The sequence below is a fragment of the Nerophis ophidion genome, linkage group LG29 (assembly GCF_033978795.1).
Source record: "Nerophis ophidion isolate RoL-2023_Sa linkage group LG29, RoL_Noph_v1.0, whole genome shotgun sequence".
In the NCBI taxonomy this organism is placed as follows: domain Eukaryota; kingdom Metazoa; phylum Chordata; class Actinopteri; order Syngnathiformes; family Syngnathidae; genus Nerophis; species Nerophis ophidion.
The window spans coordinates 12,845,737-12,873,604 of record NC_084639.1 but is presented as its reverse complement, the minus strand read 5'-3'; the positions used below and the strand labels follow the sequence as shown (position 1 = coordinate 12,873,604).

The window sequence follows — 27,868 nt, the reverse complement described above, 5'->3', positions numbered from 1 at the left end:
ACATTGAAATAGCAAATACAAAGGACCCCAAGAACAATGTGTTAGATAAAAAGCAGTTAAAAAAGTTAAAAACAGTTTAAAGTCTCATGCTGGGTTAAAAGCCAGTGAATAAAAATGGGTTTTAAGAAGGGTCTTAAAAATAGCCAAAGAAGGGGCATGTCTCACATGGAGAGGGAGATCGTTCCAGAGTTTGGGACCCGCAACAGAGAAGGCTCTGTCCCCTCTGAGCTTGCGCTTTGATTTGGGGACCTCCAGGATCATCTGATGAGCTGACCTTAGGGACTGGGTGGAGGCATAGAGGCGGAGCAGCTCAGAGAGGTAAGGTGGGGCAAGACCATGTAAGGATTTAAAAACAAGTAAGATAATTTTAAAATGGACTCTAAAAGACACAGGCAGCCAGTGGAGGGAGGCTAAAACAGGAGTAATGTGCTCTATTTTTCTTGTGTTGGTTAAAAGTCGGCCAGCTGCAAACGTGAGAGAGAGGATTGATTAATACCAAAATACAAAGAGTTACAGTAATCTAGCCGAGATGTAATGAAGGCATGGATTACTGTCTCAAACTGTTGCCTAGAAAGAAAGTTTTTAACCTTGGCCAGCTGACATAAATAAAAAAAGCTGGCTTTCACCACTGTACCAATCTGACGGTCCAATTTAAAATCACTGTTGATACGAAAGCCCAAGTTGGTGACCATGGGCTTAATGTGCAAATTCAAGGGGCCAAAGTCAACAGGGGGGAGCTCACAGGTACCACTAGGTCCAAACACTATCACTTCTGTCTTCTTTTCGTTGAAATTTAAGAAAGTTTAGCGCCATCCAGGCCTTGATATCTTCAAGGCAAGCAAGTAGTAGCTGCATTGAAGAGGCATGATGTCGTCGGCATAACAATGAAAACAAATATCATGCTTTCTTAGGATTGACCCCAGAGGAAGTAAATAAATAGAAAAGAGCAGTGGTCCTAAAACTGAGCCTTGTGGAACCTTATATGTCAATGGAGCAACAGAGCAAAACAGAACAAAACCAGCAACATTTACAGAGAAAGTCCTGTTAGTTAAATGTGACTTAAGCCAACTCAAAGCAGTACCACAAATGCCCACTTGATGCTATAGGCGGTTAATTAAAATGTTATGGTCCACCGTATCAAATGCTGCTGTTAGAGCCAGTAAAACTAAAATCACATGATCACCTAAATCTGTTGCTCTCAGGATTTCATTAAAAACCCTTAGTAATGCTGACTCGGTACTATGGAGGGGTTTAAAACCAGATTGAAAGACTTCTAAAATATCACAGTCCTCTAAAAAAGTATCTTCTCCATGATCTTTGAGAGGAAAGGCAGCTTAAAAATGGGTCTAAAAGGTTTCTTTAAAAGTGGTTTAACCACGGCGTGTTTAAAACTGGTAGGAACTACACCAGAAAACAGACTGCTATTTAAAATGTTAAGAACAAGCTGCCCTATGCAAGAAAACACTTCTTTAAAAAATGTAGGAGGGACAGCATCATGGGGGGAACCTAGATCTCAAGTACCGCTTTGAGTGCCTCTGGAGTACTCAAAAAGCATGAGTGCCTCCATTTGTGAACCAGTTGACTAGATTACACAATATTGCATATTTTTGAGTACACCTATTTAATTGTTCCGCGCAGATTCCATGCCACCTTCCGCCAACATGACCAGTCAAACCCCACCCTACAGTAGTTACGGTTACCCCTGCATGCAGCCAGCCTATCGGCAGGGACCCACCTCGCTGACAAACCCGCCGCCATCTTCTCAAGACCTGCTTGGCCCATCAGGCTACCAGCCGTACTCCCAGGTCAGGCACCCCTCCTCAGTTGAAATAAGATAAAACTTCAATCTTTAAATGGATGTACGAACTTGTGCGTCTGTGTTCAGCCCTTCCCAAGCCTCTCCCAGCTTTCTGCGGCCCTGGGAGGGCTAAGCGGGGTCCCGGAGTTGGAAGTGGAAGCCCTCAGCCCGCTCAACCTGTTACAGGAGAAGAACTTGCTGCCTCCAAGGCCCCTGGAAGCACCTGAACCCAACCTGAGCTCTGAGCTGAGGAAGGTCAACTGCAGCCCACAGTACGTACATTCTTCTGACACCTAAATAATAATGACAGTGATGTCATATATAGGGCTGGGCAATATGGCCTTTGTTTTAATATTTCGATTGTTAGGCCATGTCACGATACACGATATATCTCGATATTTTCCCTTAGCCTTGAATTAACATTTGATGCATATAATCAAAACAGTATGTGAATTCTATGTGTCTACATTAAAACATTCTTGTTCATACATATATGCTCATTTTAAACTTTCATGCAGAGAGGGAAGTCACAACTAAAACAATTGACCAAAACTGTATTTATTAAACAGTTATTAAGCAGAGGCACAAACATTCCTGTCATTTCAAAACAGAAAGTTGAAGATTGTCAGACATTTCAAAACAAGCTATGAGTGCACTTTTGTGCATGATGTCACTAAGATGACGTATGAAAACAACTCTAAATTAAAGTGCACTTTTTGTACAGAAGGCCACTACAATAGTTTAAAACAAATAAAGTGCACTTTTGTGCATGATGTCACACAATGTATTTCAATAAGGGTCAAATAAAAATGAGCTGCGAAATAGGAAATCAAATCGCTATGTGGTAGGTTACTGCGGACGTCATCTCCTTATGTTGTTGACAATTTTTTTCATACAGTGTTTATGTGTAAATGGTGGCCTCGGCATTTTGTTGGTGTGGCACGGAATGGAGATGTTGAAATGCGGAGTAAGCACTCTTCATTCTCTAGCAGGTGACTTTTCAAATGATGCTACAGATTAGCAGTAATGCTACTTTTTGTAGTAACGCTTTTTCCGCACACTTGACAAATTACGGTTGTCTGTTCGACATCTTGCCGCTTGAAGCCAAACCACCGACATACGGCGGACGCCCTGCTGTTTTTCTTGGGAATTAATTCTTCCTTCATTTGTTACCAGATTCGCACTTTCTTTCTCTCATATTACCACTCGCGCCACAGCTAACGTTACCCATGCTGCTACCTCTCTGCTCCGCGAGGGCGTATACGTATGGAACGTATGTAAGAAGGTGCGCTTTCTGTCTGTGAGAAGGAAAGACAAGACAGAGTGGAAAGAGCCTGCAGTGTAATTCCAGCAGCTAAAAGCAACTTCGTGAGAACATATACTTGAATATCACAATCTAGTCATTTTCTATATCGCACAGAGACAAACCCGCGATATATCGAGTATATCAATATATCGCCCAGCCTTATTCATATATTTATTACAATGCTTGCTTCTCTCCCAAACAGGACAATCAGATGCACCCTAACCAGCGTCCCTCAAACTCAGGCTCTTCTCAACAAGGCCAGACTCCCACTCGGCCTCCTCCTTCACCCCTTCAGAGATCTACAGGTGTGATCTGAGCGCCAAAAATACTATTCAACCTCACTTAAATGAGTTACTAAACCACATAAACTAGTTAATACCAGTATTTTATAACACTTCATCCAACTTTGCACTTGTCTCACATACAGTGGGGCAAAAAAGTATTTAGTCAGTCACCGATTGTGCAAGTTCTTCCACTTAAAATGATGACAGAGGTCTGTAGTTTTCATCATAGGTAATTTTCAACTGTGAGAGACAGAATGTGAAAAAAAAATCCAGGAATTCACATTGTAGGAATTTTAAAAAATGTATTTGTAAATTATGGTGGAAAATAAGTATTTGGTCAACCATTCAAAGCTCTCACTGATGGAAGGAGGTTTTGGCTCAAAATCTCACGATACATGGCCCCATTCATTCTTTCCTAAACACGGATCAATCGTCCTGTCCCCTTAGCAGAAAAACAGCCCCGAAGCATGATGTTTCCACCCCCATGCCTCACAGTAGGTGTGGTGTTCTTGGGATGCAACTCAGTATTCTTCTTCCTCCAAACACGACAACTTGAGTTTGTACCAAAACAGATACATGGATGATACAGTAGAGGATTGGGAGAATGTCATGTGGTCAGATGAAACCAAAATAGAACTTTTTGGCATGAACTCAACTCGTCGTGTTTTTTGCCCCACTGTACCATCCATAATAGACGCAACGAAACACACACAAGGTAATGCAATCAAAATCTGTAGAAAGCACCAAAAACTGTTCTGCATATTAAAGTATTTTTCACAAATTTTTGTCTCAAAGGTCCCACAATAGTGTATCAGATGTGTTGTCTAAAATCCAGGCTTGACGCTAGAATGTAGACTGTTTACAAGTGCTTATAGTAAGCCCGTGCTTTGTTTCTGTAGTTTTAACGCTAATAAGCTGTTTGTCCACGGGTTTCTCGAAGAAACACAATTTTAAAAGTTTTACAACGTCCACTTTTTACATATACATTGTAACTCTGCGCTTTAAAGGGGAACTACACTTTTTTAATGGTTATCGGATTTTATGGGCGGAATAGTAGAGCTCCTTTCGCCTCCATTGTAAGTTGACTTTTATTTACGTTTATTTAATATTTAGAATGCTTTTTTAAATGTATTTTTAAAAAATCCATCCGTTGTCACATCTTTCATATTGATTGTGAACGATAGGTAAAATTCCAAAAACAATGCAGTCACCCCTTAAGTAGATGCCCTCTATCACAACAACATAGTGTTAGGAAGTGCAAAAGGAACACTCGAACTTTAGTAACACTAGCATAGACAGGTGTATAAACTACAGTGCTAATATTACACATTTTAACAGCAGCAGCATGCTAGGTTAACCTGTTCGCTAAAGAAGAACAAAATAATCAAACTTAAATGTCTGTAGCTGACTGACAGATAGATGTAGAGCAGGGTTTCTTTACCTATTTGATCTCGGGGCCCAACCTTTTCACTACAGAGGGCCCTGTGGCACCCACTCAAATATTAATACTGAATTAGTAATCTTACTTTTGTTTTTTAATCGCATTCAATAATGATATCTAACTTACTCAGTTTAGCAGAATAAACCTTGTCAAATGATATGAAGCCATGTGTTAATCACAAAGATTATTATCAAGGCTTAGGTCAGGCTGATTACAAAAATAAACACTAATCAATTATACTGCAAAAGAAAGGATTCATAAAAACTGATGAAAAAGAGATTTACATCCGATTACTCAGTGATGAAATAAATAAATTATAGCTAAATTATTAGTAAAAAAACTGGGTAACACTTTAGTATGGGGAACATATTCACCATTAATTAGTTGCTTAATGAAGTAACTAAGACTTAATTTAGCGTTACTTGGAAACTAGGGTTAGGGTTACTAATAAGCAATAATTCTGAGGTTATTGAGGAAAGACTCTTAGTTAATAGCTGACTGGTTGCATAATAAAGCAATGCAGAATAAGGCATTAATAAGTACTTAATCATGACTAAATAAAAGCCGATATGTTACTAATTCGCATGTTAATAAGCAACTAATTTTAATGGTGAATATGTGTTCCCCATACTAATGTGTTACCAAAAACGATATTGTTTCTTAAATACGCTGTAAATTTATATAAATACAGCTTAACCAATTTAGTCAACATTTTTTCACTTAAAACACTTCTCAATAACTTCTTGTTTGTTAGAGATTGTCATTACTGCCACTAGTGGTGTAAAATTGTATTACAGTTAAGTACAGCTACATTTAGCGGGCGCACGCAGCCTAATGGTTAAGAAAGGTTGGTGTAGAGCAGGTGTCGGCAACCCGCGGCTACGCAGCCGCATGCAGCTCTTGGATCACTCTGATGTGGCTCAGCTGCATATTTGCCGACCCCCCCATCTTTCCTGGAGGTTTTCCGGATTTCAGTGCCTCTCCCAGAAATCTCCCCAGGATAACATCCTCAGATTTTCACCCGGACAACAATATTGGGGGCGTGCTGTGATGCCAATGCCTTAAACGTCCTCTCGACCATGTCGTCGCGTCCGCATTAATACTATGCTATCTGAGTGCCGGCCGGCCACATCTAGTGTGCGGCTGCTGACTCAATGCGCAAGCAACTGCAAGGCACATTTGTTTAACAGCCATACAGGTTACCCCCGTGCGTCGGTTGAGGTGGGCGGGGTTGGGGTTTGGTGGTAGCGGTGGTGTATAATGTTGCCCGGAAGAGTTAAGGATGCATGGGATTCTGGGTATTTGTTCTGTTGTGTTTATGTTGTGTTACAGTGAAGATGTTCTCCCGAAATCTGTTTGTCATTCTTGTTTGGTGGGGGTTCACAGTGTGGCGCATATTAGTAAGAGTGCTAAAGTTGTTTATATCACAACCCTCAGTGTTACCTGTATGGCTGTTGAGCAAGTATGCCTTGCAGTCTCTTACGTGTGTCTGCAGAAGCCTCATACAACATGTGAATGGGCTGGTAAGCTGTTTGTTACGGTTGTGGAGGGCGCTAAACAAATTGTCATCATAGCACGCCCTTATTATTGTTGTTTGGGTGAAAACCAGCAGACAGTCGAGAGAATGGTTACTCTGAAACTGTAGTCTCCCAGAAAAATTGAAATGGTGGGCAAATGTGATGTTGTCAAGCGGCATTCAAATAAAATTTGCGGGTTGCACTAATATTCAATTTTCATTATAAGGTGCGGGCCGTGTGTCTGAGACCCCTGGTTAATACATAGCACAAAGCATAAAAAAAAACTTTGTTCGCTGTGTTATTTCATTTTAAATTTCAAAAGAGTCTTGTGGCTCCCATAATTTTCTTTATTTTGTGAAACTGGTCAAAATGGCTCTTTGAGTGGTAAAGGTTGCCGACCCCTGGTGTAGAGAAACCTGTTTTTTGTGTTGATTTTTCCATAGCTGTTCTTTGAAGTAGTGGGCGCATACATCAAGCGGTATCATTGCAAAGAAGAAGGGAGGTTTTTTTTTTTTTAGGACGTCTTAATTGTCTACTTGTTTGCCTTTAAGGGGAGCAAACAAGTGAGGGAGATAACATATTCTTCTTGTGTTTGGTGCTCATGAACAGGTTCTTTAAAATATAGAAGGGATGATAAGGGGCAGCAAGTGTTTATTTTTAGAGGTGCGAGTTGGTAAGAAGGTCAAAAGGTCACGCATATTATGCAAGACGTAGACAAACACATTAGGCGAGAAATGTCAGACCAGCCTTCCAGCAACGTTGACTTACTTGATTTCTTAAAAACAATTCATGTATACTCCCACAATCAGTGTCATTAGTAATTTGAGCTCCATCAAGTGTTCAAATGTGTCTGCAGCAATTACCGGTCATCACGTCCAACACCATAGTGCGCTGTCGCTCCTGCCGCACCTACATCAACCCCTTTGTCACCTTCCTGGACCAGCGCCGGTGGAAGTGTAACCTCTGCTATGGGGTCAATGATGGTACAAAACCCTTTAGTGCTACGTTTGCTTTCATGTGGCCTTGCAACGCGGAACACTCTTTTGCATTCTTCTTCTTCTTCTAGTACCGGATGAGTTCATGTACAACCCGGTCACGCGGTCATACGGCGAACCCCACAAGAGACCAGAGGTCCAAAACGCCACCGTGGAGTTCATCGCTTCTTCAGACTACATGGTGAGAGGACTATCAATCAATCCATCAATCAAACTTTATTTTTAAAGCACTTTTAATACATAAAAGAATTGCAACGCAAAGTGCTTTACAAAGTTAAAAACAATACCCCGGTGACCCATATCCCCCATTATAACATACATACGCACGGACACAGATCCCAACACAAACAAACACACACACACACACACACACACACACACACACAACGCACACACACACACACACACACACACACACACACAACATACACACATATGCAACTATATGGACCAATGAATGCATGGCTGAGTACAGAGGGGACGTGTGAGTAAACACTATCACAAGAGCCAACTGCACTAGGAGGTCATCAGACCATGGCCATGGAACGTTGGAAAATAAAAATAATCAAACTTGTAAAATAGTAAGAAAAAATGAGTAGAGATAAAGAATGAAATACAAGTAAGACATATGTAGAGTACAGTAATCGAAATAACTACTTAATATCATAGACTTCCAGATTGCTTCTTCTGTGACAGTACCAAGGTTTCCCCTTAATGTGTTTGATTGTGGCGCTGCAAAACGGCAACATATTTGCCGCCAGACCTTAAAAATCAGGGTTTTTTTAATTCGAAACCAGAATGAAGTACCAGAATGTATTTCAATAACTTTTCAAAAGTAAGGCTACCTCAAAAAATTGAATAATTGGCTTTATTTTGACAATAAACATTATGATACGTTAAACATATGTTGCATATAGCAATTAAGATACATTTGTCACTAAATAAGCTAGTGAAAATACTAGACAACTTTTCTTTTAGTAGTAAGTAAACAAACAAAGGCTCCTAATTTAGTCTGCTGACATATACAGTAACATATTGTCATTTATTCTATTATTTTGTCAAAACGATGATGGATTATTTATCTACTTGTTTATTTACTGTTAATGTTTGCTTACTTTTGGTTTTAACATGTTCTATCTACACTTCTTTTAAAATGTAATAGTCATTTATTCTTCTGTTGTTTGGATTCTTTACATAGGTTTTAGGTGATTCTACAAATTCTGGTATCCAGTACCAAGTAGTTACAGGGTCATATATTGGTCATAACCATAGTTCTCCTGTGTCCAGAGACGTATTTCCTGAGTTTATAAACAATGAAAAAAATGACAAAAGAGTTTGTGATGATAAGAAATATCTACTATATACGGCTCTTGTACTTGGTATTGTTACAGTCGATGTCTGTGTAGATCCACCTGCAGCATTTATTTACAATAAGGAGCACTAGCTTGTTGTTAGCGGTTAGCTAGTGTATCCTCCTATTGTGTGTAGTGAAGCATGTTTAGCTATTCCTTGTCCTGGAGGGATGATACTTGTAAGAAACATAGGGGTTTTTTTTGCCATAGAGGCGAGGATTAGTGATTTAGAAGAAGCTAAAACACTACCACTTGCGGATGTACGTTAGCCTACATGTAAAAAAATATATATTTAAAAAAACCTCCCTCTATCAAAGTGTAAAAATGAAATGACAAAAAGCTGTTAAAGAATAAAAAAAAAACTAATATTTTTCTTTGAATATACAAATAACGTTTATCGATAGCTTTTTTTATTAGACATTACAAATGACATGATGGTATTACGTTCACACCGGAACCACTGCTTTAACTAACAATCAGTAATCATGATTTCAATATTGATATCAATAATCTGAATGATTACTTTGGCCATATTTGGCAGCCCTAGATTTCATACATGAACACTATTTTTATATATATGGACAAAAAGTGCAGTTACCTCACCATCAGGTGCCAGCTTTCAAAATTATGTTTATGTATATATATATATATATATATATATATATATATATATATATATATATGTATATGTATATATATATATATATGTATATGTATATGTATGTGTGTGTGTGTGTATGTATATATATGTGTGTGTGTCTGTATGTATGTGTATATATATATATATATATATGTGTGTGTGTGTGTCTGTATATGTATATATATATATATGTGTGTCTGTATATGTGTGTATATGTATATATATGTGTGTATGTGTGTATATATATGCATATATGTGTGTATATGTATATATAAATGAATGTATATGTGTGTATGTGTGTATATATATGCATATATGTGTGTATATGTATATATAAATGAATGTATATATGTGTATATATATACATGTGTGTGTATATATGTACATGTGTATGTATATATATATGTGTGTGTGTATGTATGTATGTATATATATATATATATATATTTACACACACATATATATATACATACACATATATATATATATATACCTCGAACGAAAATAATGTTTGCCTTGGTGCCCTCCTTTAAGGCAACACTTGCCTTGACCTTAAAAAGTTCAAATTCGAGGCCTGGAAACATGATGAAATAGTTGTTAAATTGGACACTTCCCACAGGAAATTAATTAATTTTATTTGAAGCGGTGGTGTTGGCATTAGATGTTCTGCATTGGAGAGTGGTGGCCACATATCACAGTTCCACTAATTAACATGCATCTTTGCAAGTTCAGTTGCGGCCCCCTCAGCCGGCCGTCTACCTTTTCGTGATGGACGTCTCCCACAACGCCGTAGAGTCTGGCTACCTGAAGTATTTCTGCGACTCGCTCCTGGAGAACCTGGATAAGTGAGTGTCAGGAGGACTTTCCGCCCAAAAAGAGAGAACAGAAGTTTGATTACAAAAGTTGATGTTCCTCAGGTTGCCCGGAGACTCCCGCACCAGGTTGGGCTTCCTCACGTTTGACAGCACCGTGCACTTCTACAACCTCCAGGAGGGGCTGTCGCAGCCACAGATGCTGGTGGTGACAGATATAGACGGTATGAACCCCTTTGGAAACATGGACATCATCTTGAAGTGTCTGTCGCCCACTTCTTTTTTTTCCTTCCAGATGTCTTCATACCATCTCATGACAGTCTAATGGTGAACTGGAAAGAGAGTGAAGAGGTAGACTTTTTATTTAAATGTTATTTTTATGGGTTTTTTTTTTTTTTTGCATGATCTTAATTAATTGTATTTTTGTGTGCTCGGCGGGCGCAGCTAGTAAAGGACTTGCTGACCTCCCTGCCCGCCATGTTCAGCCAGAGCAAGGAGAGGCACAGCGCGCTCGGCCCCGCTTTACAGGCCGCCTACAAACTCATGTCGTCCACCGGGGGGCGTGTCAGTGTGTTTCAGACACAGCTGCCCACGCTGGGCGCCGGTTCGCTGCAGTCCAGAGAGGACCCCAGCCAGCGGTCCAAAGCCAAGGTAGGGAAAATAGGAAATCTCTATGTATTGTTTGTAAGTATTTTTTCATGTGTTTGTTGTGTATGCTGGCAGGGAGTGCAGCACCTTGGCCCTGCCACAGACTTTTATAAGAAATTTGCACTGGACTGCTCAGGGCAGCAAATCGGGGTTGATCTTTTCCTTCTCAACTCTCAGTACTCTGACCTCGCCTCGCTGGGTAAGAGTCCCACCTTTCATCACTCGCTTCTCTCACGGTGTCCTAAAGGGGTCCTGTTTTGCAAAACCAACTTTTTTAACTTATTGGTACCCACTTACAGGTGCTGTTCATATTATTAGAATATCATGAAAAAGTTGATTTTTTTCAGTAATTATATTCAGAACGTGAAACTTACATATTATATCAATTCATAACACACGTAGTGATATATTTGAAATGTTTATTTCTTAAAATTTTTGATGATTAGTACTGACAATTACTGAAAATCCTAAATTCAGTATCTCAGAAAATTAGAATATTAGTTACGACTAGTACCAAAAATATTTTTTAGAAATGTGGTCCAAACTGAAAAGTATGAACATGGAAAGTTTCAGCTTGTACGGCAATCAATACTTAGTTGCAGCTCCTTTTGCCTGAATTGCTGCAGCAATACGGCGTGGCATGGAGTCCACCAGTCTGTGGCACTCCTCAGGTGTTATGAGAGCCCAGGTTGCTTTAATAGTGGCCTTCAGCTCTTCATCATTGTTGGGTCTGGCATCTCGCATCTTCCGCTTCACAATACCCCATAGGTTTTCTATGGGGTTAAGGTCAGGTGAGTTTGCAGGCCAATCAAGAACAGGGATACCATGGTCCTTAAACCAGGTACTGGTAGATTTGGCACTGTGTGCAGGTGCCAAGTCATGTTGGAAAATGAAATCTTCACCTCCATAAAATTGGTCCGCGGCAGGCAGCATAAAGTGTTCTAAAACTTCCTGGTAGACTGCTGCATTGACCCTAGACCTCAGGAAACACAGTGGACCAACACCAGCAGATGACATGGCACCCCAGACCATTACCGATTGTGGAAATTTGACACTGGACTTCAGGCAACGTGGATTCTGTGCCTCTCCTGTCTTCCTCCAGACTCTGGGACCTTGATTTCCAAAGGAGATACAAAATTTACTTTCATCTGAAAACATAACTTTGGACCACTCAGCAGCAGTCCAGTCCTTTTTGTCTTGAGCCCAGGCGAGACGCTTTTGACGTTGTCTCTTATTCAAGAGTGGCTTTACACAAGAAATGCGACAGCTGAAGCCCATATCTTTCATACGTCGGTGCGTGGTGGTTTTTGAAGCACTGACTCCAGCTGCAGTCCACTCTTTGTGGATCTCCCCCACATTTTTTAATCGGTTTTGTTTGACAATCCTCTCCAGGGCGCGGTTATCCCTCTTGCTTGTACACATTTTTCTACCACATCTTTGTCTTCCCTTCGCCTCTCTATTAATGTGCTTGGACACAGAGCTCTGGGAACATCCAACCTCTTTGTCAATGACCTTTTGTGTCTTGCCCTCCTCCTTTAAAGTATCAATGGTCATCTTTTGGACAGTTGTCAATTCAGCAGTCTTCCCCATGATTGTGTTTCTTACAGAATCAAAACGAGAGACCATTTAAAGGCTTTTCCAGGTGTTTTGAGTTAGTTAGCTAATTAGAGTGTGGCACCAGGTGTCTTCAATATCTGACCTTTTCACCATATTCTAATTTTCTGAGATGTTGAATTTAGGGTTTTCATTGGTTGTCAGCTATAATCATCTCCTTTTTGGCAAAAAACACTTGAAATGTATCAGTCTGTTTGGAATGAATGTATACATTCTACAAGTTTGACTTTCTAAATGGAATTAATGAAATAAATCAACTTTTTCATGATATTCTAATAATATGACCAGCACCTGTATGTGTATTTGGGATTTGCATCTGAAATCAATATTTATTATACCGTATTTTCCGGACCATAGGGCGCACCGGATTATAAGGCGCACCGTTGACGAATGGTCTATTTTCAATCTTTTTTCATATACAGGGCGCATCAAAGGAGTCATATTATTGTTTTTTTCTTCTAAATGTAAACACTTCCTTGTGGTCTACATAACATATAATGGTGGTTCTTTGATCAAAATGTTGCATAGATGATGTTTTACAGATCATCTTTAAGCCCCTTCTGACAGTCGCTTCCGGATACGCCGTTTTGTAGGAGGATTTATTTACGTGGCTCACCTTCGACAGCGTCTTCTCCCTGTCATATTTGTTGTAACGAAAGAGAAGTATTGGAAACTTTTCTTTTTACCTTATTTGCATTTATTGAATGTTTGGGTAGAATTTTATTAAACAAAAAGTTTCTTTTAGGTAATACAAATATTTTTCACTGCTGTTTGTCTTTTTTATAGAAGAATGTAGTTAGTCATAGAACTGCTACCCAATCTTATTTAAAAGTATTTAATTTGATTTGAGAATCGATTCTGAATCAAGAATCGATTCTGAATCCAACCGTTCCCCCCAAAAATTGAATCATGTGGTACCCAAAGATTCACAGCCCTAGTAAGTAATAACATTAGATCAGAAATGTGTTAAAGATACACTAACAATATTAGTTTGGTTTGTTATTTAGCTGGCTTAGCCTTCCAATGTAAGACAACTGCGTCACCGTCCTCCGGCAAAATAGAAAATTATTAACTACTTTTACATGGATCAGTGCGGGCTGTGTTTGACACTGAATGAGTAAGTTATACAATCCGATATTACGTTCAGGGTGTTGCACGTAATAGGCTCGAGCCTCTATTTGTTTACAATTCAAAGCAGCCGTGCAGCGGAGTTATTTGCATGTTATAGAATAGAAAAGCCTTTTATTGTCAGTTGTATACATCCATGATCTAGCATTAGAAAGTTAAAGACTTGGAAGAAGATTAACCCTAGACCTCGCTTTTGTTCACCCACATCGCCGCCTTCCTTGTTGCTGACAACAAAACTCAGTAAGCCACTGTTCTCGCTATACTGATATATTATAATAATATAATATAGCTGTACATATTGGATACTGCAGTGTTTTTCAACCACTGTGCCGCGGCACAGTGGTTGAAAAACACACTAGTGTACCGTGAGATATTGTTTGGTGTGCTGTGGGTAATTATGTAATTTCACCTAATTGGGTCAAAAATATATTTTTGCAAACCAGTAATTATTGTCTGTGCTGTCAAGAGCTCAGCACAGTAACCATGTAATACTCTTCCATATCAGTAGGTGGCAGTAGGTAGCTAATTGCTGTGTAGATGTCAGGAACATGGTTTGTCGTGATAACAATATGCAGACGACAGTGGGAGGCAGCATGCAGGTAAAAAGGTATCTAATGCTTAACCAAAACTAGACAAAAGGCATTGAAGCTTACGGATGGCTAAGTAAAACTGAACCGGCTGAAAAGTAAATAAAAACAGAATGCTGGACGACAGCAAAGACTCACAGCAGACAGCGTCCACAAAGTACTTCCATACATGACAATCAACACCAAAATAGCAGCGCAAGACAAGAACTAAAACACTACACACAGTAAAACACCAAAAAACCCAATAAGTCACAGCGTGGTGTGACAGGTCATGCCAGTACACCTACTTTGAGACAAGAGCTGTAATGATGATGCTTGGTTATGGTTTGAATTCATATTCAATAATTGCGAGAACAACTTTTTACTGTCAATATCGGCTGCTGAGTTTTATTGTTTGTATTCTGCTGGTTGTGTGCTTTTGGATTTTTTCAATGGAAAAAAATGTGTTTTGGCTCAGAAAAGGTTGAAAAACACTGATATACTGTATATATACCGTATTTTTCGGACTATAAGTAGCACCTGCCGAAAAGGCATAACAAAGAAGGAAAAAAACATATATAAGTCGCACTGGAGTATAAGTCGCATTTTTGGGGAAAATGTATTTGATAATACCCAACACCAAGAATAGACATTTGAAAAGCAATTTAAAATAAAGAATAGTGAACAACAGGCTGAATAAGTGTAGGTTATATGAGGCATAAATAACCAACCGAGAAGGTGCCTGGTATGTTAACGTGACATATTATGGTAAGAGTCATTCAAATAACTATAACATATAAAACATGCTATACTTTTACCAAACAATCTGTCACTCCTAATTGCTAAATCCGATGAAATCTTATACGTCTAGTCTCTTACGTGAATGAGCTAAATAATATTTTTTAATATTTTAAAGTAATGTGTTAATAATTTCACACATAAGTCGCCCCTGAGTATAAGTCGCACCCTGGGCCAAACTATGAAAAAAACTGCGACTTATAGTTAGAAAAATACGGTAATATGTAAATATTACATATGTTAGATTTTATATTACTATTATGGTACATTTTTAGTCTACTTAATACCTGCGTTATCCTTTCTATCCTTAAACTTTCCATTCTTTGTAACTGAGCTACTGTGTGGAACAATTTCCCTTGTGGATCAATCAAGTTTGTCTATGTCTTTATTATCTGGGATGTTGTGTTGTGGTGAAAGTCCCTTAAAACAGTTGACTTGTCCAAAGTGCAGGATTAAATCAAAAAAGCTAAAAAAAAAAAATATATATATTTCCGCCAGGCGGGGGCGATTGCTTGCTGAGCGTGAGGGAGCGTGGTGAGGAGGGCTTCATTTGCAATTACAACTCCACCGCTCAAAACAAACCGTTTTAAAAGGGAGAAGGAAAATCGCTTGAAAATAGGTCTGTAAAAATATTCACACATTTTTCACCAAAGAACCACCATTACATGTTATGTCGACCACAATGAAGGGTTTCAAATGTTGAAAAAAAATCCAGATATGACCCCTTTTAAATGTGTTCCTCGCTTTGCATTCCAGCTTGTATATCCAAATACTCTGCCGGCAGCATCTTCTACTACCCCTCCTTCCATCACATCCACAATCCAGCTCAGCTGGAGAAGTTCCAGAAGGATCTGGAGCGCTACCTCGCCAGGAAGATGGGCTTCGAGGCAGTAATGAGAATACGATGCACTAAAGGTTTGCCCTCCCTCCCTAAATATGATGTGGTACGATAGTCTGTGCCGCTTTTAAATAGCTGACTTTCCTCGTCCCCATAGGTTTATCCATCCACACCTTCCACGGTAACTTCTTTGTACGCTCCACCGACCTGCTGTCCCTTGCTAACGTAAACCCGGACTCGGCCTTCGCTGTCCAAATGTCAATCGACGACACTCTGGTGGACTCTTCTCTGGCGTGCTTCCAGGCAGCGCTCCTCTACACCTCTTGTAAAGGTGAGCCCCGGGGTGATGCAGAGCACCGGAAGGGCCCTATTGAAATTGCTGTGTTTGAAATGGGAATTGGACATTCGACGCTGCAACGTGAGCGCAGCCATTATGGGCATACAAACGCAACACCAGCAAAAGTATGTGAGCTAAAGTGCTAATAACATTGCTCAAACTATTCTTATGTATCCAAAGGGTGGAGTCCTTTTACAATGGGCCAAGGACCCTCTTTATTTGCATAATGGGTGACAATGTGAGAGATTATACCAAACCCAGGCAGAATAAGAATATACACTATTTTCTCTCTTCACTTAGCAGGTATCTCCTCAATTCTTGGAGCTATTAACTTCACCACAACTATCATCAACATAAAACCGCCCGCAATTACACAATACCAAACACCTTTGTTTGGGCAGTTCTCATTATTCTCATAGTCATCATTGTCACCGACGTCCCACTAGGTGTGAATTTTCCTTGCCCTTATGTGGGCCTACCGAGGATGTCGTAGTGGTTTGTGCAGCCCTTTGAGACACTAGTGATTTAGGGCTATATAAGTAAACATTGATTGATTGATTGAATATTACACTCACATGTTTACAGCAACATCAAGAAAAACCAAGTACCTTATTTTCCGCACTATAAGGCGCACCGGATTATAAGGCGCACCTACAATGAGAATGGCCTATTTTAATATTTTCTTCATATATAAGGCTCACCGCATTATAAGGCGCATAGAATAGATGCTACAGTAGAGGCTGGGGTTACGTTATGCATCCTTTAGAACAGTGGTTCTCAACCTTTTTTCAGTGATGTACCCCCTGTGAACATTTTTTTAATCCAAGTACCCCCTAATCAGAGCAAAAAAAATTTGGTTGAAAAAAAGACATGGAGAAGTAAAATACAGCACTATGTCATCAGTTTCTGATTTATTGAATTGTATAACAGTGCAAAATATTGCTCATTTGTAGTGGTCTTGAACTATTGGGGAAAAAATGTGTAAAAAATAACTAAAAACTTGTTGAAAAATAAACAAGTGATTCAATTTTAAATAACGATTTCTACTCATAGAAATAATCATCAACTCAAATTGCCCTCTTTGGGGATTGTAAAAGAGATCCATCTGGATTCATAAACTTCATTCTAAACATTTCTCCACAAAAAAATAACTCTTTAACATCAATATTTATGGAACACGTCCACAAAAATGAATATTGCATTGTTGCATTTCTTTTCTCAGTTTATGAACTTATATTCATATTTTGTTGGAGTATTATTCAATAAATATATTTATAAAGCTGAATTGTTGCTATTTTTAGAATATTTAAAAAAAAATCTCACGTACCCCCATTTGAGAACCACTGTTTTAGATGGAGCTGCGCTAAAGGGAATGTCAACAAAACAGTCAAATGGGTCAGTCAAACTTTATTAATAGATTACAAACCATCGTTCTGACAACTCCGTTCACTCCCAAAATGAATAAACAGCTGTTTTATTATTTACCCGGATTCAATAAATATGTAAAAAACTGTCTGATACTGTTACGGTAAATCAAACGTTAGTGCAATCACAATGTAGTAACACTCGAAATAGTGCAAAGCAATAATATATCAATAACTCAACGTTGCTCAAACGATAATGTCACACAACTCAAAATAAACATGTAAAGCTCACTTTATTAAGTTATTCCTCATCCACGAATCCCTCAAATTCTTCTTCTTCGGTGTTGGAATCAAACAGTTGGGCGAATACGGCATCCTAAATGTCAGGCTCCGTCTCGTCGAAGTCGTCATTAAACGAGTCAGTGTCGCTGCTGTTAATGTTAAATTCTTTTGATTCTGCTCCATTCCCGTGTTCTACTGTGTGACTGATCACCATCCATCCATCATCTTCCGCTTATCCGAGGTCGGGTCGCGGGGGCAACAGCCTAAGCAGAGAAACCCAGACTTCCCTCTCCCCAGCCACTTCGTCTAGCTCTTCCCGGGGGATCCCGAGGCGTTCCCAGGCCAGCCGGGAGACATAGTCTTCCCAACGTGTCCTGGGTCTTCCCCGTGGCCTCCTACCGGTTGGACGTGCCCTAAACACCTCCCTAGGGAGGCGTTCGGGTGACATCCTGACCAGATGCCCGAACCACCTCATCTGGCTCCTCTCGATGTGAAGGAGCAGCGGCTTTACTTTGAGTCCCTCCCAGATGGCAGAGCTTCTCACCCTATCTCTAAGGGAGAGCCCCGCTACACGGCGGGGGAAACTCATTTCGGCCGCTTGTACCCGTGATCTTATCCTTTCGGTCATGACCCAAAGCTCATGACCATAGGTGAGGATGGGAACGTAGATCGACCGGTAAATTGGGAGCTTTGCCTTCCGGCTCAGCTCCTTCTTCACCACAACGGATCGGTACAACGTCCGCATTACTGAAGACGCCGCACCGATCCGCCTGTCGATCTCACGATCCACTCTTCCCCCACTCGTGAACAAGACTCCTAGGTATTTGAACTCCTCCACTTGGGGCAGGGTCTCCTCCCCAACCCGGAGATGGCATTCCACCCTTTTCCGGGCGAGAACCATGGACTCGGACTTGGAGGTGCTGATTCTCATTCCGGTCGCTTCACACTCGGCTGCGAACCGATCCAGCAAGAGCTGAAGATCCCGGTCAGATGAAGCCATCAGGACCACATCATCTGCAAAAAGCAGAGACCTAATCCTGCGGTTACCAAACCGGAACCCCTCAACGCCTTGACTGCGCCTAGAAATTCTGTCCATAAAAGTTATGAACAGAATCGGTGACAAAGGACAGCCTTGGCGGAGTCCAACCCTCACTGGAAATGTGTTCGACTTACTGCCGGCAATGCGGACCAAGCTCTGGCACTGATCGTACAGGGAACGGACCGCCACAATAAGACAGTCCGATACCCCATACTCTCTGAGCACTCCCCACAGGACTTCCCGAGGGACACGGTCGAATGCCTTCTCCAAGTCCACAAAGCACATGTAGACTGGTTGCGCAAACTCCCATGCACCCTCAAGAACCCTGCCGAGAGTATAGAGCTGGTCCACAGTTCCACGACCAGGACGAAAACCACACTGTTCCTCCTGAATCCGAGGTTCGACTATCCGACGTAGCCTCCTCTCCAGTACACCTGAATAAACCTTACTGGGAAGGCTGAGGAGTGTGATCCCACGATAGTTGGAACACACCCTCCGGTCCCCCTTCTTAAAGAGAGGAACCACCACCCCGGTCTGCCAATCCAGAGGTACCGCCCCCGATGTCCACGCGATGCTGCAAAGTCTTGTCAACCAAGACAGCCCCACAGCATCCAGAGCCTTAAGGAACTCCGGGCGGATCTCGTCCACCCCTGGGGCCTTGCCACCGAGGAGCTTTTTAACTACCTCAGCGACCTCAGCCCCAGAAATAGGAGAGTCCACCACAGATTCCCCAGGCACTGCTTCCTCATAGGAAGACGTGTTGGTGGGATTGAGGAGGTCTTCGAAGTATTCCTTCCACCTATCCACAACATCCGCAGTCGAGGTCAGCAGAACACCATCCGCACCATTCACGGTGTTGATAGTGCACTGCTTCCCCTTCCTGAGGCGGCGGACGGTGGTCCAGAATCGCTTCGAAGCCGTCCGGAAGTCGTTTTCCATGGCTTCCCCGAACTCTTCCCATGTCCGAGTTTTTGCCTCCGCGACCGCTGAAGCTGCACACCGCTTGGCCTGTCGGTACCTGTCCAATGCCTCCGGAGTCCTATGAGCCAAAAGGACCCGATAGGACTCCTTCTTCAGCTTGACGGCATCCCTCACCGCTGGTGTCCACCAAGGGGTTTTAGGATTTCCGCCCCGACAGGAACCAACTACCTTGCGGCCACAGCTCCGATCTGCCGCCTCGACAATAGAGGTGCGGAACATGGTCCACTCGGACTCAATGTCCAGCACCTCCCTCGTGACATGTTCAAAGTTCTTCCGGAGGTGGGAATTGAAACTTTGTCTGACAGGAGACTCTGCCAGACGTTCCCAGCAGACCCTCACAATGCGTTTGGGCCTCCCAGGTCTGTCCGGCATCCTCCCCCACCATCGCAGCCAACTCACCACCAGGTGGTGATCGGTAGAAAGATCCGCCCCTCTCTTCACCCGAGTGTCCAAAACATGAGGCCGCAAATCCGATGACACAACTACAAAGTCGATCATGGAACTGCGGCCTAGGGTGTCCTGGTGCCGAGTGCACATATGGACACCCTTATGTTTGAACATGGTGTTTGTTATGGACAAACTGTGACGAGCACAAAAGTCCAATAACAAAACACCACTCGGGTTCAGATCCGGGCGGCCATTCTTCCCAATCACGCCTCTCCAGGTTTCACTGTCGTTGCCAACGTGAGCGTTGAACTCTCTTAGTAGGACAAGGGAATCACCCGGGGGAGCACTTTCCAGTACTCCCTCGAGTGTTCCCAAAAAGGGTGGGTACTCTGAACTGCCGTTTGGTGCATAAGCACAAACAACAGTCAGGACCCGTCCCCCCACTCGAAGTCGGAGGGAGGCTACCCTTTCGTCCACTGGGTTGAACTCCAACGTACAGGCTTTGAGCCGGGAGGAAACAAGAATTGCCACCCCAGCCCGTCGCCTCTCACTGCCGGCAACGCCGGAGTGGAAGAGAGTCCAATCCCTCTCGAGAGAAGTGGTTCCAGAGCCCTTGCTGTGCGTCGAAGTGAGTCCGACTATATCCAGCCGGAATTTCTCGACTTCGCGCACTAGCTCAGGCTCTTTCCCCCCCAGTGACGTGACGTTCCACGTCCCAAGAGCTAGCTTCTGTAGCCGAGGATCGGACCGCCAAGTGCCCTGCCTTCGGCTGTCGCCCCGTTCACATCGCACCCGACCTCTATGGCCCCTGCTATGGGTGGTGAGCCCATTGGAGGGGTGACCCACGTTGCCTCTTCGGGCTGTGCCCGTCCGGGCCCCATGGGAACAGGCCCGGCCACCAGGCGCTCGCCATCGTGCCCCACCTCCGGGCCTGGCTCCAGAGGGGGACCCCGGTGACCCGCGTACGGGCGAGGGAAATCTGGGTCCATGATTTTTCTTCTTCATAAAGGTCTTCGAGCTGCTCTTTGTCTGATCCCTCACCTAGAACCTGTTTGCCTTGGGAGACCCTACCAGGGGGCTTTATGCCCCCGGACAACATAGCTCCTAGGATCATTGGGACACGCAAACTCCTCTACCACGATAAGGTTGCAGCTCAGAGAAGAGTGTGACTGATCACCTTGGGTTTAAACTCGACACGTCTCCCGCAGTCATATATCCCAGCATGCACCGCACGCTTCTTCTTCTACGAGGGAAAATAAGGTAGACGGCTGCTTACCGTAATTGCGAGACCTCTTGTAACATGTTTAATTCGGACACTGAAGAAGAAGAATTCGAGGGATTCGTGGATGAGGAATAACTTAATAAAGTGAGCTTTACATGTTTGTGTGTTGTGTTGTGTGACATTAACGTTTGCTCAACGTTGAGTTTTTGATATATTGTTATTGCTTTGCACTATTTCGAGACGTCGTTAATAGAGTCAGTGTCGCCGCTGTTGTCTAGCAGTTCAGTGACAATTCCTGCTTTCCTGAAATCATGTCTCTCAATAGGAGCCATTTTGGGGTCTTTACATATAAACACACAAATGGAAATGAAACTGCACGGACTGGCACAGTCATATATCCCAGCATGCACCGCGCGCGGGGGAAAATGAAAATGAAATCGGCGGCTGCTTACCATAGTTGTGAGACCTGTTGCGGCTCAATATTGGTCCATTAATAAGGCGCCCCGGATTATAAGGCGCACTGTCAGCTTTTGAGAAAATGTTAGGTTTTTAGGTGCGCCTTATAGTGCGGAAAACACGGTAATCAAACTTACAGCTAGTACATTAGTTGGAAGAAATACAGGCTCTTATTTATATGAATTGAAGCATCCTTTTTTTTTCTTCATTTTAGTGCTATTTTTAAACAAAGCTACCCTTCATTTTGCAAAGTCAGAATCAAATGTATTATATTGTAAGGTCTTATTAGGGCTGAAAACTGTATCACGTTGTAAATGTTTTATATCGGTCTATATCAGGGGTCGGCAACCAAAAATGTTGAAAGAGCCATATTGGACCAAAAATACAAAAAAACAATCTGTCTGGAGCCGCAAAAAATGAAAAGCTGTATATAATGAAGGCAACACATAACCTAAGTGTCTATACTAGCTAAAATAGCCTACTATCAAAATGACTATCGCAGGCTGAAGCAAATCTTCGTTGACAGAAATGTTGAAATGTAATAATTATTCTACGCATTTTTACATTAGAAACCATTTGTAAATCATAAGATTTTCAGATGGTGAGATCAATCAATCAATCAATGTTCATAAATATAGCCCTAAATCACTAGTGTCTCGAAGGGCTGCACAAACCACAACACAAACCACTACGACATCCTCGGTAGGCCCACATAAGGGCAAGGAAAACTCACACCCAGTGGGATGTCTGTGAAAATGATGACCCAGTGGGACGTCGGTGACAATGATGACTATGAGAACCTTGGAGAGGACCACATATGGGTCACCTCTGCCTGTCTAATGCCACAGGAAAGAGGCGTATCCGCGTCCACACCCTTTGTCTGCCTGTGGTCAACCAGCTGAGTGACGTGTACGCTGGTGCCGACGTCCAGGCCATTACTTGTCTGCTCGCCAACATGGGTGAGCCACCAAAATTTGCCTTTCAAAGTGAGCTCCAAAGTCCTTGTGGCGAGGTGTCATTTATTTTCTGTTAATATCGCAGCAATCGACCGCTCCATATCATCCAGCCTTTCTGACGCCCGTGACGCCCTGTTGAACGCGGCGGTGGACTTTGTGAGCGCCTACAAGAGCAACGTATCCAACCTGCAGCAGTCCGGCCTGGTGGTGCCCGCCGTCATGCGCCTTTTCCCTCTCTACATCCTGTCTCTGCTCAAACAGGTGCACTCCTACCTTTCATACATCATACAATTCGCCTTGAGAACTGCAGTTTTTCTGGAATTTTGCCTACAATTCACAATCCTTATGAAGGACAGGAACACATGTCTTTTTTATGCATTCTAACTCGTAAATAAAAGTCTAATGACACCATAAAACCCAATAAATAACCATCCTAAACATGCCAACTATACTCTTGTTTACATTTCCTGACCTGAATATTAACCAAGTATTAAAGTTAAACTTTAAGTACCAATGATTGTCACACACTAGGTGTGGCAAAATTATTCTCTGCATTTGACCCATCCCCCTTGATCAGCCCCCGTGAGGTGAGGGGAGCAGTGGACAGCAGTGGTGGCCACGCCGGGAATCATTTTTGGTGATTTAACCCCAAATTCCAACCCTTGATGCTGAGTGCCAAGCAGGGAGGTAACGGGTCCCATTTTTATAGTCTTTGGTATAACTCGGCCGGGGTTTGAACTCACAACCTACCGATCTCAGGGCCGACACTCTAACCACAAGGCCATTGAGTAGGTAAGCGGTTAGGTCAGCGACTATAATGGGTAATAACTTACATTTAGCGGCACATTGATCAGAAAGCAGTAACTTCCTTCTGCTAATGTATTGACATCATCAGCTGGTGAGCTGCTGTATTGCCTCTGGGCCTATGAAAGTTACTTCTAGATCATAAATCATGTCTCTCACCTTGATACTAAAAGGATGTGGATGTGAACGGAGAAGTCGATACTTTTACAGCCAACTTAGACCGGGAAATGGTGAAAAAGACCCGAAAAGACACTTCATGCCACCCCCCCTTTTTTCATCGCAAGGATTACATGTCATTCTTTTTCTAAACGGGAATGTCATCCTTATAGTTGGAGAACACATTTTACAGTAAGTGATGTCTAATTATGGTTGTTGGCTCTTGTGAAGTCTGCAGTGTGTAATCCGTGATATTGTCGAAAAGAAAAAGTGAACGTTTTGCTGCGTTTTTTAAATCTTACCGTACATTTTTTTTACCTGCGCTTTGATCCCTGCGGCTCATAAAATGGTGCGACTAATTTATGGATTTTTCTTTGCTGATGCCCTAATCATTTTCACTAAAAAAGAAGCAAATACACTTAGAATGTGTTTTATTGTTTGTGCTTTTTGACGAGTTCGCTCACTGCAGGTGTTGCAGTGTCCTTCCATTTATCTACAGTATAATGCTTTTATACTCGTTTTTAACCTAATCTTCTAGCACATCCATAGCGTTTTTACTCGTATGGATTCCTAATTGGTGTGGCGAGTGACAATCATTTGTACTTTAACTGAATTCATCACTCCGAGCAAAGTTTTCAAGTTTATTGATACAACTAAAACTGTTTATTCTTATTAAACCGTCCCTTGTGTGACTTCTGGAGGAGTGTTTTCATGCATCGTAATGTAATGACGCTAACATTAGTTAATATGGTAACACTTTTACGTGTGTCTGTGTTAATATTAGTAACTTACAACGGCATTATTTTTTGTTATTGTTTCAGTTAAACAAACACCTCAGTAAATTCACCAAAACGTCATTGTGGAGTTATTGAGTCTGTTTAGCTGATTGGAGGGCTAGCTTCCGCAGTTTGCGGTTCCATGACGATGACTTCTGTTTTGTTTGATCAGCCGTTTTACTGCAGTGTTACAGACACCATTTGGAATCAATTAAGGTATGTAAATAAACATTTACAGAATCTTTCTGTATAAATAACTTATTTCACAATGCATATATCTGTGGTTTATAGTCCGGTGCGAATAATATATGAAAAATATTTTTCTCTTCTAAAATAGAGTGGGTGCGCATTATAGTCTGGAAAATACAGTATATGTTATTATTTATGTGCCTATTACTACATTATCTACATACTTACAGCACGTACCGTATTTTCCGGACCATAGTGCGCACTGCCGATGAGCGTGTCAAGTGAGGTCTATTTTCATACACAAGGCGCACTGGATTATAGAGCGCATTAGAGTAGTCATATTCTTTATTTTTTTTTAAATGTAAAAGACTTCCTTGTGGTCTACATAATATGTAATGGTGGTTCTTTGGTCAAAATGTTGCATAGATTATGATTTACAGACCATCTTCAAGCAGCTTTCTGACAGTCGCTTCAGAGTGCGCCATTTTGTGGGCGGTCTTATTTACGTGGCTCACCTTCCGCAGTGTCTTCTCCCCATCATCTTTGTCGTAGCCGTGTAGCGTGCAAGGATGGGAGTGGGAGAAGTGTGAAAAGATGGAGCTAACTGTTTTAATGACATTCAGACTTTACTAAATGTCATTAAGTCATACAACGGAAACAACACCGGAAATATGTCCCGTGAAAAAATGTTTGAACGGAACTCTAATAACTAAAGTTCCTTGGGTGAATAATGTAAACTCACTACACAAGTATGTTTTAGCGCTTTCATGGCAAGTTTACTGACAGATATAAGTAAGAACTTTACACTATTTTATATTAGAAATGGTAACAGCAGAGGATGATTGTCACATAACAAGATGATAGAGAAAAATAAGAAGCTTATTTACTACGTTGTCGGCACGCACTACAAAGGTTGACTCGTGCAAATTTTTAGGACTTATGCAGATCCCAAATACAGATCAGCAGGTACCATAAGGTATATTATGCAAAAGTTGCTTTTGATAGTATTGCAAATCAAAACGCCAGATAATATGTCTTACCTTACACATACACCATAATAATAACCCTATGTTGAAGCACAGTACAATCCATCAAGCAGTGCGGCTTAATAGCTTACCAAAGTCATACTAAAACATTTTGATGTATAATTGTGCGCCGTGTGTAATGTTCTATATTTTCAATGGAAGATATTCAATGTTGGTCTTGTTTACTTGAGTCATATTGCCATCATATAGCAGTCTACACGTATCTCTTATGTGTGATAGCCAAATACTGGTCACATTTATCATTTCACCATGTACCAAATGAAATAGTTTCGAGGTCAGTAAGCACAACTAAAATGATTCCATACATTATGTGCATCTCATAGTCCGAAAATTATGTTATATGATCGCTGATGGAGGTGTTTGGATGTTTTATAGGCAAAATAGAGTGGCTCCATTGTAAGTAGACTTTTGTCTTTTTTTATTTATTTGCTAGTTAGAATTAATTAAAAATAACTTCTTCTGGTCTTACATAAAATTTGTGAATGATAGGCAAAATTTCCCTTTAAAGTGCAGTTCCTCTTTAAATGGTGATTCGATTTTTCTAAACTGCAATTGTCTCCCTCAGAAAGCGTTTCGGACGGGGACGAGCACGCGCCTGGACGAACGCGTCTTCGCCATGTGCGAGTTCAAGACGCAGCCGCTGCAGCAGCTGATGCGGATGGTTCACCCCGACCTCTACCGCCTGGACAACATGACTGACCAGGCGAGCGAGCACGAGAGCCAGATCCAACCAAATCTGAAATGATCCTTCAGAAAAAAAAATTGCAACAGCTGCATTTGTCCTGCAGGGGGCGCTCCACCTCAACGATGCACTGGTCCCGCAACCTCCTCTCCTCCACTTGTCTGCAGAGAGGCTGAGCCGAGATGGAGCATTCCTCATGGACTGCGGCAGCGTACGTTTCGGCTTCCTTGCAACTCCATGTGATGTGTTCAATGACCTCAACCCTTTCTGGCTGACAAACATGTCTTCAGTTCCATTTGTATAGCGACTAATTGAGGTCTTTTCGCCACATGCATCCAGGTGTTTTACCTGTGGGTTGGCAAATGCTGCAATGAGATGTTCATCCGAGACGTTCTGGACTACCCCAACTACGCGTCAATCCCCCCCAACATGGTCAGTGCTACAAAGTGCTCTGCATTTTGTGCTAGTGCAAAATAAAAAAAAGTAACATGCAGCAAATGAGACTTGCTGGTGCTGCCTTTTCACCTCTAGAATGTTCGGATAGCAGCCGTCAGCGTGTTCAGGGGCGGGGTTGACGCCTCCCAGAGCCACCTACATACCAAACATTCCACATTTCTGTGTACCGCATTGTGCAACTGCAGCTTGTTGTTGTTTTGTTTTGTTTAGTTTGTTCACTGTGAAGGGGTTTTTTGTTTTTTTTTGGCAGAGTTGCATTCCTGAGTTGCAAACGCCGCTGTCGGAAAGGCTGAGAGCGTTCCTGGACTGGCTGCAGGACAACCGAGCGTTCAGTTCTATCGTGCATGTACTCAAGTAAGCGTGAACATGCATCTCAGTAAGACCCAATCTATGTGTCGTTCATACAGTAAAGTCATGTACGCACAACTTTTGACAATTAAAAAAAAAAAAGTGGTCTCAGTGTTTGATGGAAACGTGGTTGGTTGGAAACACCACAGAAGACGTCATCAGCTTTTCTTACAATCAAGGCAAGCTCTTGAGAGGAAGTTCGTCTTTCTTCCTGACTGACGACAAGGGCGGCTGCTTCCTCAGAGAATCCATTGTTTGTCCTTCCTCAGCGCCATTGTTGTGTTACCAGTGCACAGCTGGACTGACACACAAATAACCAGCCAATTACAATCTTTCTGAGCAGATAAAAACTAGTAATAAATCAAAGGTTTTTACTTGGCCAGGAAAACACATTGAAATGTTTTTAACGGATTTATATATTTTTTTCCAGAAAAAAATTTGAATTTTTGTAAATTACTATTTATTTTCTACATCGCAAAGTTGGATGCAAAATCCAATCCTGTAAAAGGATTAAATTAGGTTTTTTTTTTAAATATATAATATTTCAAAATATACAAGTAAAGGTTGTTAAATAAAATAATTTAAAAAAAATGTATTATATATATATATATATATATATATATATATATATATATATATATATATATATA

The 27,868-nt window shown here is 41.6% G+C and overlaps 1 protein-coding gene across 4 annotated transcripts in view; it reads left to right on the top strand.

Moving 5' to 3' along the window:
- sec24b (SEC24 homolog B, COPII coat complex component) overlaps positions 1-27,868 on the top strand; it is a 54,218-nt gene that overhangs the window by 24,748 nt on the left and 1,602 nt on the right. For all 4 annotated transcript variants that reach the window (XM_061891571.1, XM_061891569.1, XM_061891568.1 and 1 more), the window contains 18 exons: positions 1,639-1,805; positions 1,886-2,070; positions 3,307-3,409; positions 7,203-7,329; positions 7,413-7,522; positions 10,066-10,178; positions 10,251-10,369; positions 10,441-10,496; positions 10,590-10,796; positions 10,869-10,992; positions 15,656-15,814; positions 15,895-16,068; positions 22,654-22,764; positions 22,847-23,022; positions 26,298-26,435; positions 26,521-26,625; positions 26,754-26,846; positions 27,121-27,224. In XM_061891571.1, coding sequence (XP_061747555.1) covers positions 1,639-1,805; positions 1,886-2,070; positions 3,307-3,409; positions 7,203-7,329; positions 7,413-7,522; positions 10,066-10,178; positions 10,251-10,369; positions 10,441-10,496; positions 10,590-10,796; positions 10,869-10,992; positions 15,656-15,814; positions 15,895-16,068; positions 22,654-22,764; positions 22,847-23,022; positions 26,298-26,435; positions 26,521-26,625; positions 26,754-26,846; positions 27,121-27,224 — 2,371 coding nt within the window. The remainder of the gene's footprint in view (positions 1-1,638; positions 1,806-1,885; positions 2,071-3,306; positions 3,410-7,202; positions 7,330-7,412; positions 7,523-10,065; positions 10,179-10,250; positions 10,370-10,440; positions 10,497-10,589; positions 10,797-10,868; positions 10,993-15,655; positions 15,815-15,894; positions 16,069-22,653; positions 22,765-22,846; positions 23,023-26,297; positions 26,436-26,520; positions 26,626-26,753; positions 26,847-27,120; positions 27,225-27,868) is intronic.